General features: G+C 42.9%; 2 protein-coding genes across 3 annotated transcripts in view; one reads left to right on the forward strand and one right to left on the reverse strand.

Annotated features, from left to right (window-relative positions):
- LOC135921848 (uncharacterized) overlaps positions 1-9,417 on the reverse strand; it is a 47,588-nt gene extending 38,171 nt beyond the window's left edge. The window contains exons 1-3 of the mRNA XM_065456229.1: positions 9,134-9,417; positions 8,605-8,696; positions 4,956-5,065 (exon numbers count right to left, since the gene is read on the reverse strand). Coding sequence (XP_065312301.1) covers positions 4,956-5,065; positions 8,605-8,696; positions 9,134-9,254 — 323 coding nt within the window. The 5' untranslated portion in view covers positions 9,255-9,417. The remainder of the gene's footprint in view (positions 1-4,955; positions 5,066-8,604; positions 8,697-9,133) is intronic.
- A 396-nt stretch (positions 9,418-9,813) lies between these two features.
- The window catches only part of LOC135921863 (putative RNA-binding protein Luc7-like 1), a 35,118-nt gene continuing 28,245 nt past the window's right edge, over positions 9,814-16,686 (forward strand). The window contains exon 1 of one of the 2 annotated variants that reach the window (XM_065456262.1): positions 9,814-10,008. In XM_065456262.1, the coding sequence (XP_065312334.1) occupies positions 9,948-10,008 (61 nt within the window). In that variant the 5' untranslated portion in view covers positions 9,814-9,947. The remainder of the gene's footprint in view (positions 10,009-16,686) is intronic. The other variant, XM_070523595.1, reaches the window with a different exon arrangement.

Genomic DNA, 16,686 nt, shown 5'->3' on the forward strand with positions numbered 1-16,686 from the left:
CACATCCTCACAAGTACCGGCGTGGAAACTACATTGCCGATACATTGCTGCCTGTGTACCAACGCCTTTCTAACATGCAGCTCCTCAGCTGTTGCCTAGGGAAAAAAACTCAAAACGCTGCCGAAAGCCTTCATTCGGCCATCTATTGCTGCTGCCAAAAGATAAAAACGCATCATTGGTTGCGATAGAGACAGCTGTCCATGAGGCAGTCTGCAAATACAATGCTGAGGCCCGCCGTGCGTATGCTGAGTATTGTGCAACACTTGGACTACAACCGGGAAAACATGCTCTTCGCAGAGCAGTGGAAAAAGATGTCTTGCGGAAAAAAAAGTCAAGCAAGGCACATCAAACCAAAGGCAGGGCACTGAAGAAGCTGCGCGCTGAAAAGGACACAAAGGCTACAACCCTGTTGCCTCTTGATAATGTAAAATCTAAGGTACAACTTAGAAAGCCTTTTTTTTTTTTTCAAAATGACTTTTCTTGCTTCCTGCTTTTACCACTGATTTCTTCGTGACCACTAGGTCTATTTCAGTTCTGTTTTTTTTTCCTGTATTCCTGGATGTACTGCAAGAGCACTCTTGCTTTTGCAGTTTGACTTTACTACAATTAACGATTCAACTACTTGCTCAAAGCCTAAACGCCCGTGGTAGTCACCTCTTAAAAAATAAGAACTAAAAAAAATTGCACTGCAAATAAAAAAATCTGAGAATGTCACGACCTCAACCATTCATCTTAGAATGCACAGTGCTTTGCACAAGTGTTCTATCATATTTTTTAAGTGATTCAGGCTTGGAACAAGGCCAGAAAGAGAAAAATATCATACGTAAAAAAGTTCTAAAGATATCTTCATGAAATTTATACAGTAGTATCGGAAACGTTGCTGAAAAGCCTGCCAATTTGCATAAAAATCCACAAAGAAATAAGAAAGTTGTTATAGAACGCCCGTCCCCCCTCAAAGCGAAACATTCTTTGCCTCTTCCTTCTGACTTTCCCAGTGCTGCTGCTGTAGCTGTTTTCCACGTCCCATCAAGGTGTGGTTCGGAGCATGTATACACAAGGCAAGAATGCAGCATAGAGGAAAGGCGACGCGAGAAACGTGTTTGAACCTTTCCATCAAGTCCCTACAATGCCCTCAAGAGCTCTCTGGGCGTCGCCACGATACCCCCTAGACTGCTGTAGTTACCCGTGAGCTCCCTTCTAGAGCATTGCAGAAGCTGCAGGCTTACCTTTGTACTAACGTGCAACAGTCAAGAGGGGGTGTAGACAGAACGCAATGAGGAGGTAGGGAGAGGAGGCAGAGAACGAGTAGAACCGATGCAGTCATGAAACAAGTAAATAACAGCCTTGCCACTTTACGCTCGTGGCAGCTCGTATACATGGGCGGAGCATGGGAGAGTGAAAAGGCAATGTAAGAAAACAATAAATTGCAGCTGCTAGACAGGGCAGCAGTTGCAGAAAAACTGGATAGATTGAAATTCAAGGCGTGATATGCTTACGTTTCTGGCATTCCTGAAAAATAAACACCGCGCAAATTTGTCAAGCAGTCAATTGACGGAGGGCGTGCACATGCTCGGGGCGATTTAAAGCAGCGCAAAGTCTAGATGGCACTACAGAAGCAGCCGCCCCTCAAATCAACGCTGTTGTATGCACCGCAGTAGCTTTGTGGCTATGGCATTGCTAAAGGTTGCAGGTTCAACCAAGACGATGGCAGCTACACTTTGACGGCGGCAAAATGCAAAAATGCTAGTGTACTTGGATTTAGGTGCACGTTAAAGAACCAGAGGTGGTCAAAATTAATCTGGAGTCCTACAATACGGTGTAATCGTACTGGGGTTACGGCACATAAAGCACCATAATTAAAATTTAATGCGTCTGCCCTGATGCGATGCACTGTGTGAGGCAATGACAGGGCTATACTTCAAGCAAGCTATGAACAGTGGCGTACTACGCCTCAAGCAAACACGTGTCGCAGTGTGTTCTGTGTACTACGTAGACGACCACAAGTTGTGCATGCAAGGTAACATTTAATAGCAAACTCGGCGCTCTCATATTGCGATATGTGCTGAAGAACTTTAACATTTGCTGTAAATATCACTGCTAATTATTGTGAATCACATCAAACAGCACAGAAAGGTTCGCTTAAGTCGATTCCCGCAGTACATGGGATCTGCATAATTTGTAGTTTGAAAGCTAATTAGGAAAAATTTGTTAATAACTCAAACGTTTATTTTGATTTCTCGTGCAAATAAAGTACGCCTCCAAGAGTAATCTAGTTCAAGAAGTAGAATTGTGCTTTTAAAAACTATGTTAACGATAAAAATAAACAACCCGTATAATCATGTGCCAGTGCTGCTGTAAGTTTTGGCATAAGGAAAAGAAATGGCCATGCTTGCTAAGTTGACGTGTGCATGATCTCATGGGCTTATGCTCACAATCACAACCACCTCCAACGGCTGAAGTTTTCTCAAAAGGCAAACATTAATAATTAGCAGGAAAATGAATCTTCAATGCAGCAGGGAGCGAAGAAATAAAGCATGGAGAGAATGTCACCTATCTGTCTGCTCTTTCATCCCACACCCGTGCTAAAGGAGCTAGATAGCTGTCCTTACTGCAAACTGTGCCATTAGTGGTACGAGAAACATGCTGGTCTTAGCAGGGTTAGTGTCCAACTATTAAGTCAACGAGCCACTTCACGAACCAAAGCTGAATCTTCGTTAACACCCCTGGGTGTAATGAATTACAGCTTGCGAACCACCAATACAATCTGCCAGCATTGCCAGAAGACAAGAGCCACCCTAGATCTTGCACAACTGCAGTGAATGCTAGCCAACACTATGCACTCCTATCAGTGTTTGCAGGTTTTGTCTGTTTGTTTTGTTAGTGTCATGCTAGCTCACTGATGCCACTGGCTACAGCAATCACTTCTTCCCTGGGCACATTCTTTTGTTTTCACAGTTTCTGTACAACTGTAAACTTTGCAGAGTGGGAATAAAGCTTCCAGTTGTCAGCCAATGCTTGTGTCGTGTTTCCGCTTGTCCGTGTCTTTTATGCTCATTACGGTAAGCAAACGAGTGTGTGGCTTTACATAAACATGTGATTAATGAGGTATGATGCAACATTCACTCATTAGAACAATGCTTAATTATCATTGGCACTGCATCTCTTGTTGGCAATGTTATCCTTTTCTAACACTATGACGGTCACGGAAGCACAGCTGCAAAAAGTATTGTTAAAAATAAGCTCGATATAATGAATACGAATATAACGAGCTATTGGACATAATGACAAATTTATAGCGTTCTACGTCGATATCAATGTGCAATGAATATATGCATGTAACAAATACTGTACCACAATATCAGATCAATGGCCGCAAAGCTGGGTAATGAATTTTAAACTGGACATTAAAGTAAATTGGGAATAACTTTAAACTGATTATTTGGAACGTTCTAAGTAAGAGTGTTCAAATAGTTGAAATTCTAAAATCAAATACAAATATTCGAGAAAAACTATCACCGAATATCAAATATTTTCTCATTTCTGAAGCAAGATCAAGCAAGCTTGCATGGGGTCTTTTGATTAAAAAAAAAATAATAACAGGCTTATATAAACACTGAGATGTATATAATACTGCCCATATTTCGAAATCCAGACAACTGAGGGAGCTTGTAAATGATAAACAAGTGTTTTCAATTGTCTATGGCACGATGGCAATAACTAATGAAATAAGGGAAGAGCATGCTACAAGATGCACCTACAATATTTAATTTGCTGAAGGAGAGAAGGGTGTTACTAAAGTGTCGTACATTGTTTTAAGGGGATGCAAACATGGTAAGATTTTTAAAATTATAAATCAGAACAAATTTGTATATAGGCTGCCTAAAGGAGATCCATTCTTATTAAATGACTGAAAATTATTAAGCACCAGTTACCTGCCCCATGCATTCACTCCGGAGCCGGTGCCCCTGTGTAACAATTAAATGCAGCTCTCCTGCATCAGAATTGTTCACAACAGTCCTCGCATGTATGAGTGTCCTCATACATACGAAAAAATGAACATTCAACAACTTCGAACGAGGTATTCTCAAATCAAGTACGAAACCGACTAGCAGGGACTACTCAAATCGTATTCTAGATTTAGAATATATTCACACGCCCCTAAAAATTAGCAATTATGGGCTTTGGGATTTTACTAAACTTGTTAAAAGTATACTAAATGAGAAAATATGCTGAGCTGTATTAATCAATTACCTCGCCCCAATACAAAAAAAAAAAAAAATCCACTCTTACAATGAGGGAAGGCACAGAGAGATGTGTACTGGTCTCTAAAATGAAACCACACACATACCACTCAAATTACCGCACAGAATGCAATTCATTTTGTCACTCATCAGTGTCGCCAGACTGCTGTACAGCTCAACTCTGCTATAAAGATATTCAAATCGTAGTGAAGAAAAGGACTTGGGAACGGCTAAGCACATAGCTGACGAGGACAGGAAAGAAGACACACATAGCAGTCGTGGGTGTCTTCTTTCACGTCATCATCATTAATGTGCTGAACAGTCCTGAAGTGTGTCATACCAACAAGGCTGTATGTCCACGCCCGTGAAGAAGGTGTGAGCCCCCATGTTGGGGCTAGCCAAGAGGCTGAACCTCGTGCTTCGCTTGGATTCAGAATGTCCTGTGCTCACAGTGGACTAATTACCCACATAACGAAATTTTAGCCCCACCAAATGTGGAAGTTTTCACCAGCTTGCTGTGAGACACGTACGGTTAAAAATGAGATGCATATTACGAGCTGAAAAATTTGGTGTCGTGGCTCCAGCTGTGACTCATTTATTCTAACAAGAAAAGCGGGCATTCAGGCGCACTTTAAGTCCATAAAAGTGTGCTCACAATGTGATGTGTTGTCAACTACGACAGCCTCATAATAAATAACCGAGAATGGCACATACTTGTAGCCGGATTCACCGAGGGCAAAGATGTACTCCAAGAACAAGCTGTACGGGAGCTCGGTGCGACCCAGGCTCAGAATCTGGTCTGGTTCTTTGAGGATGGTCTCCCCCTGGTGACAAGCACACGTGAAACAACAAAAGGACATTCAAAGATTGAGAAATGTTAACAAGTGGCTACCTTCAACAACCAACTGTAAAATGTTTGAACACTACTTACAGGAGCACTGACATAGAATATTCTACCTTTCTTATTTTTGATTTACTATTTTTTGCATTAAAGTAAGGTCCAAGCTCAATAAACTTTAAGAACTATACCAGCAAGCATCAAAGCACACTGAGTAATTTATTATAACACATATTTCTATGAACAAGCTTCAGCACTCAGCAGGTGGATGTGATGCGTCAGGAAGTTACAAAACATGCTCAAAAAATACATTTGCACCCTTTAGGGTGTACCCAAACACAATAATCATCATCCATCTTGCTTGCGTTTCCTTTCTCCAAAAGTCTGCGCTTACTACTTTCTTTTCAAGAATGCTATGTCATGCTGATAACTCGCATGCCATTAATGACATTTAAGTATTGAGCATGGAGCATTAAAGAAGCGAAAGGCAAGCAAGGTAGACGACTATTGTTGTGGGGCAAAGATATGCCAAAAACTCTATAAACTCATTTTTTTTTAGAGTGTACCGGTTAGCTCCATTCCTGCAATCCTTGCGCTACAAGTAAAGCACAGCAAGGGAAACAAACACATGCAGCACTTGTGTCTATTTTTTACGAGCAACATCACCATGCCTAGCTCTATTGCTAGACAATGTCTCCTCCCATCTAGGCATCTTCCTTATTAATTGTTAAACTACAGCTTTAACTACCTGCTGCAATGGTGTGAATGCAAAAAGGAAAAACAACCCCCATTTTCTAAAATGGTACCAGATCTCAAGATTGTGCTTTGTCTAGAAAGTAGTTTGAATGCTCTTAGATGGCTCACTGATAAACACGTTAGTGTGTCTTTAAAAGCAGAGACAAATGAAGGTGCCTATATCTCATTTGGTATAAAATGAGTTCAGGCACTTAACTTAGCCAATTCCATTGAGGAATTTTACCAGGCTAATTCAACTGGCTCTTTATGACATTAGGAGTCCGAAAGTTAAATGAGTAAGATAAGACTCCAAAAGTTACCGCTAAGGTGACTCAAAACTATCTAAATTTAGCTAACTGCTTGCCATGGCCGTGATATTGTAGTGATGTGTAGTGATGCCTTTTCCCTTTCCAGCGCTCGTGAGACACTCCGTCCCGGGCGGAGTGTCCAACATGGACACTTAGAAGCGTGAAAAGTGCCGAAAGGCATTAGCATCAGGAAAAGGCATCGCTACAAAATCGCGGCCCATGTCACCAACAGTGGCAAGATGTGGAGTTGGGTAGGGCACGTATAGTATAAACCTGATAACCTGCCTGTGACAGCACAGAAATTCAATGCAGAGAGAAATGCAATGCAACTCAGGGCAACAGGTGATTAGATGCAGGACCTAGGTAACTTGGCAATTGCTAGGATTGACAGGTAATCAGGATGACCACTGCAAATGGTGGGCAATGAAGCATACAAATGCCTTGTCCTCAGTGATTGACAAATTGCTTAAGCAAACCACTTTCAAGATCACCAAAGCCTTAGCATGTTGGCAAACATCAGTCGCATTAACAGGGAAGAAAAGTTTGCTAGTGGATAGAGCTTTGTGAAACGGTCTTGGGACATGTGCACCGTGTTGATGTTCATTAGTAAGAATTATGCGTAACAGTTTGAGCCAGCTTGGTATGGTAACAAGAGAGGTTTTTCCCTTTCCAACATGCAACTCAACATAGCCATGCTAGAAAAAACGGTAGGAGGAGACACTGTTCAACCACAGATGTGCATGCCCTTTATCTTTTAACCTTGCAGCGACATGTCAGAGGATGAGTGCTGTCTGATGCAACCAGAACCAATATTGGCATTGTTAGCAAGGCCAAATGATGGTGCAGCCTCAGTAGAAGAAATGCTAGGGTGTCTTATCAAAGAGCAAGACCTGGCCAATGGCAGGCCTTAGAAAGCGGAATTTCAGGTAACTACCACTGCGCCCTGCCACAGCAGCCAATTAGAGCTTAGTGAAATTGATAATTTGATGATTGGGAAGTAAATTCACACTAGGAACAGAAAGAAAGAAGGGCAACAGAAGTGGTGTTGTGAAATACGGGTCGATATTCTGTCTCCAATACAGAAGCTTTGGTGAACAAGGAGTTCACATGGAAGCACAAATGTCAACGTTTAGTCAGCGCCTGTTTCTACGTTCATAATAATGATTTAAGCATAGCGTCACAGTTCGTTGTCAGAAATCATTTGGTCATCAAATGTGCGCACTCTAGCTCACAATGTTAGTAATCATGCCCGCACATGAAAAAAACACATTTGTGAAGCAATCTGAAATAATTATATGTTAGATGCACCTAATAATGCTTTTTGTGGCATTTACTGAACTCTTGTCTGTAGGTAACACTTCTTATTATATTGCAGTTGGCACATAAACATTGACCTTACAGCAGCTATCTTCATTGTGACATTTATAGTCGTTAAAATTATGTGTATAGCAGCAACTTTAGATATAATGACATTAGGATATAACCTTAGCCTCATGGGTACAGCATAGGTATAAGCCTGCCCTCCCTTTCCCCATCGTAGTTCTCGGCATACCAAAGCTTCCTAAAATAGTGGTGGCTCACATAAAACAGCTGATATTTACTTGCCCTTAATTTCTCTGCTATCTTCAAGGCCTGACTAAATGGGCACACAATACCACTGCAACATGAATGCCAAAACAAGTATGGAGGGAGGAATTACAATCACATGGGCAGCTTTCTCCCTTGTTCTGAATGCCCTTTGACGTGGCTAAACTTCAATTGCACAAACTCATGGATGCATTCAATTCACACTGCACTTCTAGTTCATTGAAGTCTAGTGCCAGTAACACATTCGTGCTGATCCGGCTAGGTAGTTCCTGCACAAACTCCAAACTAACTTTTTAACGAGCTCAATAAATGCCTTGAAATAGCTCTTCACAAAGACCACACTGGGTGGGACAAACCGCAACATGCAGTCAATGCCTCATCGCAGTGGTGAAGCGAATGACGTGGTGCAGTATCTCTTGTAGTTTAGAAAGTGCATGCAAATAAAAGATCGAGATCTCATGGAAAGTTCGATCCCGCATGTTCTGGCCTCTTAGCACGAAAAGAAGCACTTATCTTTACGCCGTGCTGTTTGCTACTTAAGATAGTAACTACTAAAGCCAATACAAGTGCATTATGTTGTACATACTGCAGCTGCTGATGTAACTAAACTGTCCTGGCACTTCTGCCAGGCATACAAATTCTGACGCAAAGGGAAATCTTACAGTTAATGTGAGCAATGTTCTTCAGAAAAAAACAAACGGTCAAAGCCATCACTGCGCTCCGTGCGCCCTGAGCGCGAAAGCAAAGCGATGACAGGCATAGCATGACATCAGTGAGATATATTCATGTGCGCAGCAGAAACATCACGTACTGAAACAAACTACAGATTTTTTATTTTATTTTTCCTCGAATTGAGGCATTTATGGGCACGGCCGTAGTCGAGGGACAAACTCACCACTCCGCAACTTTCGATACCCATCGAACCGAAGAAGTACTCCCTGCCGTAGGCCACGATACTTGTATGCCATATACCGGGCAGCTGCTTCCCTGCATGAAAGTATGCGGCCAACATTGTCACAACGGCGGATGTTTGCTGTGTAGCCTAGATGCCGCTCGCTTAAAACTGTTCAGTAGCTCGCGGGGGCGATAAAAAAAGAAAGGAAACTCTTTTGGTAAAGCAGTTCAAGATGAAAAAAGCTCACACCTTCTACAGCGCATACATCACAACTTGATACCCGCTGAATGCCATCACACCGCTGTACCGGCTTGAAAAAAGCTATTTATAAACGCACGCCCCCTCCGGTTTCATGCCTAGGATTGCTGTGCGCTTTCTTTTTTCGACGCGATGTTATAAACAATTGCGCCGGCCAACTACACCGCCGCTCGCTCGCATACTTTTCAAGGTCATCATGACAGGGAAATTCAAGAAACGGAAAATGAAAGCGTCAGCAACGTAGATATGAAACGAGGCAGTGATATGTCACCTATGAGCATGGGCGAAAGCGTCTTGGCAAGTCCCTTGGAGAGGTCGTAAATGTAAAGCTGCACTTCGAAACTTGTTTCGGCTTCGATGTGCGAAGCATTCTCCACGTCTCCGGCGCTCATGGCGGTCTCAGCGAGCACACACTGTCGTTTAAGAACTATGGGCACGCTAAACGGCGTAAATCGCACGGTGGAGAAACGAGCAGCACAACGACATTTCCGACTACCGATGATGTTGCAGATCGGAGTCGGTATCCGTCCACGGGAACCATGCTACTGCGTGGTTCACATTTCGCTCGCTCCGGTTCAGTGGCGCTCACATAACGAGCGATAAATCGCTCGCTTATAAAGCGTTTATAAAGCGCTTATAAAGCGCTGTTTATTAGTTGGTGGCACAATTGTCTACAATACAACATATATCTTAAAGCAACCAACTTTAACGAGAGATCTTCAAATTTGATTTGCGCTGCTAGTTGAGTGAAAATTAGAAAACAGTACGTAAAGACGAGGATAAGCAATGAAAATAACTGGGCACTGTATTGTGGTTTATTTATGCGTTGTCCTTGTCGCATTGTGTTGTTAATAAACTTCTAAAACTGCAAATTTACGTCGGTGTTACTAGTTTTACGAAACGAGCATCGCTGCCGCCCGAGGCGCAATGTTTTAGTGGTGGCTATTTTTCTACGGTGGGCGACGCCATTTGTCGTTGTGCTGAGTTGCGCGGCGGCTGTGTGCGTCGTGTGCCTTGCGTAGCGCGAAGCAGAAGAGTGAAACGGATACTGTAAATCTTCCGTCTTAAGCCGCACTAAGCTCGCCATGTCCGCTCACGAGCAGATGCGCCAAATGCTGGACCAGCTAATGGGCACCGGCCGTGATGGTAAGTGCTGTGGACACGTCCAGTTCATTTGTGTGCCTTTCTCAGGGTCAGGCCGTTGGATAGCGGCTGCCTCGCTGGCAGATTTCTGTTACCTACTGCATCAGACTGACTACGCGTAGTACGAGGCAAAGTGCGTGCTAATTTGTTGCGATCATCATTGTAACGCTTCTAATCGAGCACACGAAGTTTAGGTTGTAGTGTGGGCCCCATATGTTGCTCAATAGAAGCGGAAGTACTCTTTGCTAGCGACCGCAAAAGCTGTGTTTTGCAATGGCCGCTTCGACCTTTTTAGAGATCTACGAGGGCCAGAGCTTACTCACGAGTCTTAATGTTGTTCTTGGCCTGCTTGAGTTAACTGCGAGCGCACCTTTAAACGTGATTCGAGGACCGCGGCTTTTAACGAGGAATCCCCTGACACGATCTCAACGCAACGGCATCGACGTCTGCTAGTATTTGCACAGCCGTACGCCCAGCGCTTTTTTCCGCGTCGGAGAGAGATTTCGATCCGTATTGTTCGCTGCGTGCCTTGCTGCTTCCATTTCTCCCATCTTTATTTTTTTCTGCAACTCGACGTATTTCCACGCAGACGTGAGGATCTGGCTCTCTGCGTAATAGCTTACTCTTCAGATGAATTAAATGTCTCGCGTCATTCTATCTTGTGATTGATCGATTGATTGCATATTTCTTGTGCCTGAAAGTATGTTCGCCTTTGAATGTTTTTCTGGCTCCTTAACAGCGACGCGTCTCGTGATTTGTGGGTGGGGTCTGCTGCTGTTGCGTCCTTAGTGTAAGTTTTAGCCACTTCGCGTATTGGTGTGGCATCTTGTGGGAAGGTGCGCCCCGCAGCCTTGCGACAGACACCCTTCACACTTGCCGCACCAGCGGCTGCATAACCATGGAAGAGAACCCTAATTTGTATGCTAGCCTGCACTATGTGTAGAGATCTGCTGGCAAGGCATCCAGATATTGCCACATTTGTTTGATGTTGCAGTAGGAACGACGTTAAGTACTACTAGAATAGGAGTGCCTGATGCTCAGGGTTTCTAGTTATTGTCTAAGAAAACAGGTCCAGTGCAAGGAGGCATTCCTTGAATATTAATCTGGCATTTTGTATGGGCGTGGGCCGTGCTACGCGCTGATATTGAAGAGTTTTCGGTTTGCCTGAGCTGGCTTCAGGCTTTACATTTAAAGCACTACAGGGAAACAGTTTTGACAGAAAACGGAGAGGCATGTCACAGTCTGTGGCAAACGTAATAAGCATTCCGAGCAATCTGGAGCATGCTACAGGTGCTCCATACACGTCATCAGTAGCATCAGAAACCTGGACGCTTGTGAAAAGTACTGTACAGCACAAGAGTTTTTTCAAGACTAACACAGGTGATGCGTGGCGCATCATTTGCAGTGGTTATTGAGTGCAGTGGTTGAGCTCATGTTGGACCTTCCAAAGTCGAATCATTAGGGTAATGTTTTGGGCTAGTTGGTATGTCATGATTACAGGGAATTATTGCCCTACTGCTCTCCCCAGCAAATCGTTAGGGCCAGGTTCCATGGAATAATTCCGATTGAGTTCTCAAGGCATGTAACATGTCATCAAGGAGCTCACTCTTATCACAGTGGCTCGGTGGATGTGTAGCAATGGTGGTTTTGTCCCGATAGACATGGAATGAAGAAATGCGGACATTTAGCCCTTTCTCACACCTGGCAATTCCATTGCACCACTCGCCATGTCAGCTCGGTGACAAGGCATTCACAAGCTCATAGATTTGATTTCCAGCCACCACTGCTGTGTTCCGCGAAGTCGGCATGTCAATGTGCAGCTGTGCCATGCTTTGGATGCACATTAAAGAAGCCCAGGTGTTCAAAACTATCTGGAGCTCCCTGCTATGCTGCTTGTCATACTGTGTGTTGTTCTGGGATATTAAGCTTCAGCAATAAAGATCTATCCCATCCTTCACATTTCCTTGTGTATCACACTGTTCAATCCTCTGCCCTACGGCCGTGTCTTCCCCTTCTCTTGGCACTCATTCTGTTCACTCTAGTAAACCACCAGTTATCTGTTCTGTGCAATATGTGACACACCGAACTGCACTGCTTTCTTTCAGTCTCAAAAAAATAAATTATCACCCACCCACATTTGGTATCTAATCCTAGCTGCTGTCTTACTATCTCCCAATGTGGCACCTGCCATTTTACTGCTGCACATTGCACAATCTTTAGCTTCCTGCCAAATTTGTTCGTTATCCTCCTTGTTTTGGCACCGCAGTTTAATACTGGCAAAATGCACTGATTACGTCCTGATCACTTAAGCATATTAGTAAGCTGCCGTTCATAATTTGATCTTCAAGCTTTGCTCGAAGGGGATGCAATAGAAAGAATGCTCGTCTACTTGAGAATTTAGGTGCCTGGTTAAAGAGAGCGACGATGTGGCCGCGTTGCTTGTTGATCTCGAAACGAGCGAGTTGTAGTGCAGGCAGCAAACAAGGACACAAGAAGGCTGCCTGTGTGGGTGTGCATTCTTTTATGCCGCAGCTCAACTCGCCTGTCAAAAAACCCCAGGTGATCAGAATTAATCTGAAGTACCCCCACTATGGGTATGTCTCATAATCTGATCATGTTTTTGGCACGTGAAACCATTGGAACTCATTCTTATTTATGATTATTTTTTGTAACTTTTGTGAAGTATACCGTGGGGCAGAACGATGCACTAGGTGGTTTTGTGCATATGCTGTTTACACACTAACTTACTGTTATTCTTTGAACATATTATGCAACCTTAGATGGATTGAACGTCTGATAATTCAAACAAGAATCTATTGGCCCCAGGAAGTTTGCATGTTGACTTGAATTGTATAATTCCATCAAGTTCATCTGCAGTATCGGCTCTCTTTAGCTGTGTTTGCAAGATGTGAGCTGTTTGATCCTTCAGCAGCTACTCTGCTATTGTCTGAGCCGTTCTTACTAACACCTGTGCAAACTGATGACTGTAGCCCACTCGCGAGCTGAGCTTTTGTTCGCTTATTCGTGAGAGCATGTGCGTGCTTGTTTCGCACACAAAAGCATCATAAACATGTGAACAGCTTCTTTGAGCCTCGATCCTCTAGCTTTTGTTTCGGTGTTGAGGTGGTCCAGGCAATCAGTAAAATTTCAGTGGAGTGGGGAAAAAAGGCTGACAACATTCTTGCAAAGGCTTTTGGCCTCAGCTTGTGAGGGAAATGAAAAAATAAAGCTGGAGCTGGTAAGCACTAATTGTAGCTGTAGTTTCAGAATAATTTAAGGTTTATATCATTCAGTCAGCATTGGAAGATTATGGACCACAGAATCTGAGAGAAAGCTGAATACTTTTTATTTTATTTCATTTATTTTTTACATACCCACAGTGCCACAAGGCATTTCAGTGGGGAGAGTTAAAACAAGTACACTGTGACAAAATGTTGCAGGTATACAGACTAGCAAGAACTGAACACTGTTACGAACGTAGGCACTTGAGAAAATATCAATACGTATAGTGAAGTCACACATTGCACTATAAAGTAAAACATTTTGCATTTTTGAAAAACACAAGGGGGATAAAAGACAGGCACAGTGTTATACATGCATAGACGCCAAAGAAAATATCAATACCAAGGATGAAGTAACGACTCCAACTACAAAATAAAACATTTTGCACTTCCAAAAATGGAAAGTGCAGACAGGAGTCCGTGATAAATGGATACACAGCTGGGAGACCTCATGCTGGCAGTCTCAGAATTAAAAGTGAGATCAATTTGCATAAGACGGCGTGTTAAATGCAGAGATAAATGAAGGACTTGCCCAATTAAGGTAATAAGCATTATGCATCATACCCAAGTCTATTGCTGCCTCATCTGAAATGTCACGATTCAATGTTTATGATTTTTAGTGCAGAATAGAATGCATCATTAGAAAATGTGGTGATGACATTTGCAGGCAAACAGTTCCATTACTTTAGAAAAATCCGTATTGCCGTTGTCTGCAGTGCAGCATTTGTATTCCTTGATTTTGTGTTCATGATTGACACATGTCCGTTACATAAGAGACTGCAAAAATATAGCTGGTATTCAGCTTGGTATTCGAATTTTCAGCATTCACTTCTGTGTGTTAGCAACAGCATGCTATGGTTTTACCTATTGCAAATTTGTTTTCTCTGACCATGCATTCTGTAAATATTCGAGGCTGGCTGTACATTGCCACTATAGCAGGAGCTTGGCAATTTAATGCTGCCTCACATACACCTTAGCAGTTGGCAATAAGTGCAGCTTCTCGTAACTCTCTCTCTCTTTCCGCTCACCTATTAAAAGTATAAATTATCATGAAATGTACGAGGACAGGCAAAGATTTACTCTGATTAATTGCTAATCTACTCATGCCTAGAGACCAGATGCTTAGGCACTAAAAATGCTGTTTTAAGCTCCTATAACAGGCACTAAAGCTGTTAATTAGAGAAATTTAGTGTATCCAGACACCATGAGAAAAGTTGAGAGCAGTGTCAAAAGAGCATCATCTCAAAATTTTAGGGTTTCATTCCACACCTATATTCGGCCACGGCGGCCGCATTTCGATGGGGGCGAAATGCGAAAACACCCGTGTGCTTAGATTTAGGTGCACGTTAAAGAACCCCAGGTGGTCAAAATTTCCGGAGTCCTCCACTACGGCGTGCCTCATAATCAGAAAGTGGTTTTGGCACGTAAAACCCCAAATATTATTATTATTATCCACACCTATATTCACTAAGTATTGGCCTGTATGCATAAAAGAAATGCTCAACATCTGCCGTAGTTAGCGCCACACATTTGTACTTTAGAACATTCAACGATCCAGTGCCAGCTGATATTGCAGAATGTTCTCCGGTCAGAACCTTTGACAGTTCTTTGACTACCGAAAAGCTTGGATTTTTGTCTGAGCCAGATTGAAGTTTGGAGCGACTCACTCCATCAGCAACAGGTCGATTGGGAATGGTGGAAAACCTTGTGTCCAAAATGAGCCCCACATTCCGGGTCAGCGTTGAGCTCAAGCATTTGGGTTTCTTGATGATCTTAGTTAAAGATGTGGACGCACAAGTGTTCTTAGTCACCTTGAAGTGCATCATCGCATAAAGCAGTTTGAGCCCTTTTCACAGCGGCTCTCTTGGCTGCTGCAAATGTTAATGACAGCTTTTACACCAGCCAAGTGTTTGTGGTATATTTGGGTGCCTTCAGCCACATTTCCCAGCAAGTGATTGCATTAAACAAAATACAGCTGAGGCGAAACTTAGAAAATGGCATTTTTAGGCTCTGAAGATGCAATATGGGCACTTGTATCCAAATAGTCATCTATAGGCACAATAAAAGTGCCACTAAAATGTTTCTAGACCCATAGTTGGTGCTTATGTGTTCAATAGGCACGAGAAAGGTGTGAAGAAAAAAAGAAAGGCATTTTGCCTCAAGTTCCGGTCTCTACACATGTCATAGTATCAGCACTAAAACATAACAGCTGGAGGGTATAAGCCACAAGGCCATTGGCCTGTCTTGTGTCTTCTTCACCGTGGTGTCTGCAGCTTGCATGTGCACTTTTATGCGAAGCTGCAAAATTCGGACATGATGAGTAATGCTAAGACTGTTTTTAATTTCTCAAGATTGTTTGCTCATTGGGCAAGCTCGAGAGTGTGTTCGACATAAATGAAACTGCAGCTTGGCATGACTTGAATAGGGGTCGAACCGAACGACGCAGTAGACGTGCGCAAATTTCTCTCTTCTGTTAATTGAGAAATTTTCACGTAAATGGGAAGAAAGAAGAAATTGTGTTGATTAATTATGTTCCATCCCATTTGTGAGGGTGGTGACTGCATCTGATAGTCTTGATGCCTACTGTGCCATCAAGATGTTACCCGTAGAGCACTTCTCAACTAGAGCAGAATATTTCAATATCAACAAATCCCTGTGGTGTGTAGGTACGTGAGCACATTCGTGTAGAGGCGTAGCCTATTTGACTGACACACATGGTAATAACGGTTAGGTGCATATGATTTGGTTAACAACTATAGCTTCTAATTAATGCCAGAATCGTGCCCACACAGCAGCATGTATGCGCATGTGTAGACATCAAAGACAGACAAGCAAATCTAATGGAGTGTTCCATGCATTGCGTTCCTCTCCTCTGCACAGTGCACTGCTTGTAGCATTGTTAATAAACACGCTGTAGGGACAACAAAACTTCATCTCTGTTAACATGCAGTGCTGAGTTTAAGTGCACAAACTGCTTGTCATCTGTGTAACCTTTTAATTTTTCTGTGTGTATGTAAGCATGAACGTACGCGCATGCAAGGTTGGTGTTCTGTATTCTAGCAGGATTTCAGTAGTTCAGTAGTCACAGTAGCTGGGTCCTTACATGCATGATAGGCTCCCTTCAGAACAGTGGCGCTGCAGTTTTTGTTTGCCTCATTTCTCAAAGCATGGCAGAGCATTCTGTCATTAAAAGGACTGTTGTATCCACAGCTCATGCAATTGTTATGCATTTAATGCATGTGCTTGGTGTCGCAGAGAAAAAAGTGTGCACTATGTAGGGGTGGTAGAAGTGCTAGTCCTGCCAAATTTTGGAATGAGTCAGAAAAAAAAGAAACTTGCACAATTATGCGTAAGCGAGGCACCTTTTGTGTAGTCAAGACATGCGCCTGCATTCCTAGGT

The sequence above is a fragment of the Dermacentor albipictus genome, chromosome 8 (genome assembly GCF_038994185.2).
Source record: "Dermacentor albipictus isolate Rhodes 1998 colony chromosome 8, USDA_Dalb.pri_finalv2, whole genome shotgun sequence".
Taxonomy (NCBI): Eukaryota; Metazoa; Arthropoda; class Arachnida; order Ixodida; family Ixodidae; genus Dermacentor; species Dermacentor albipictus.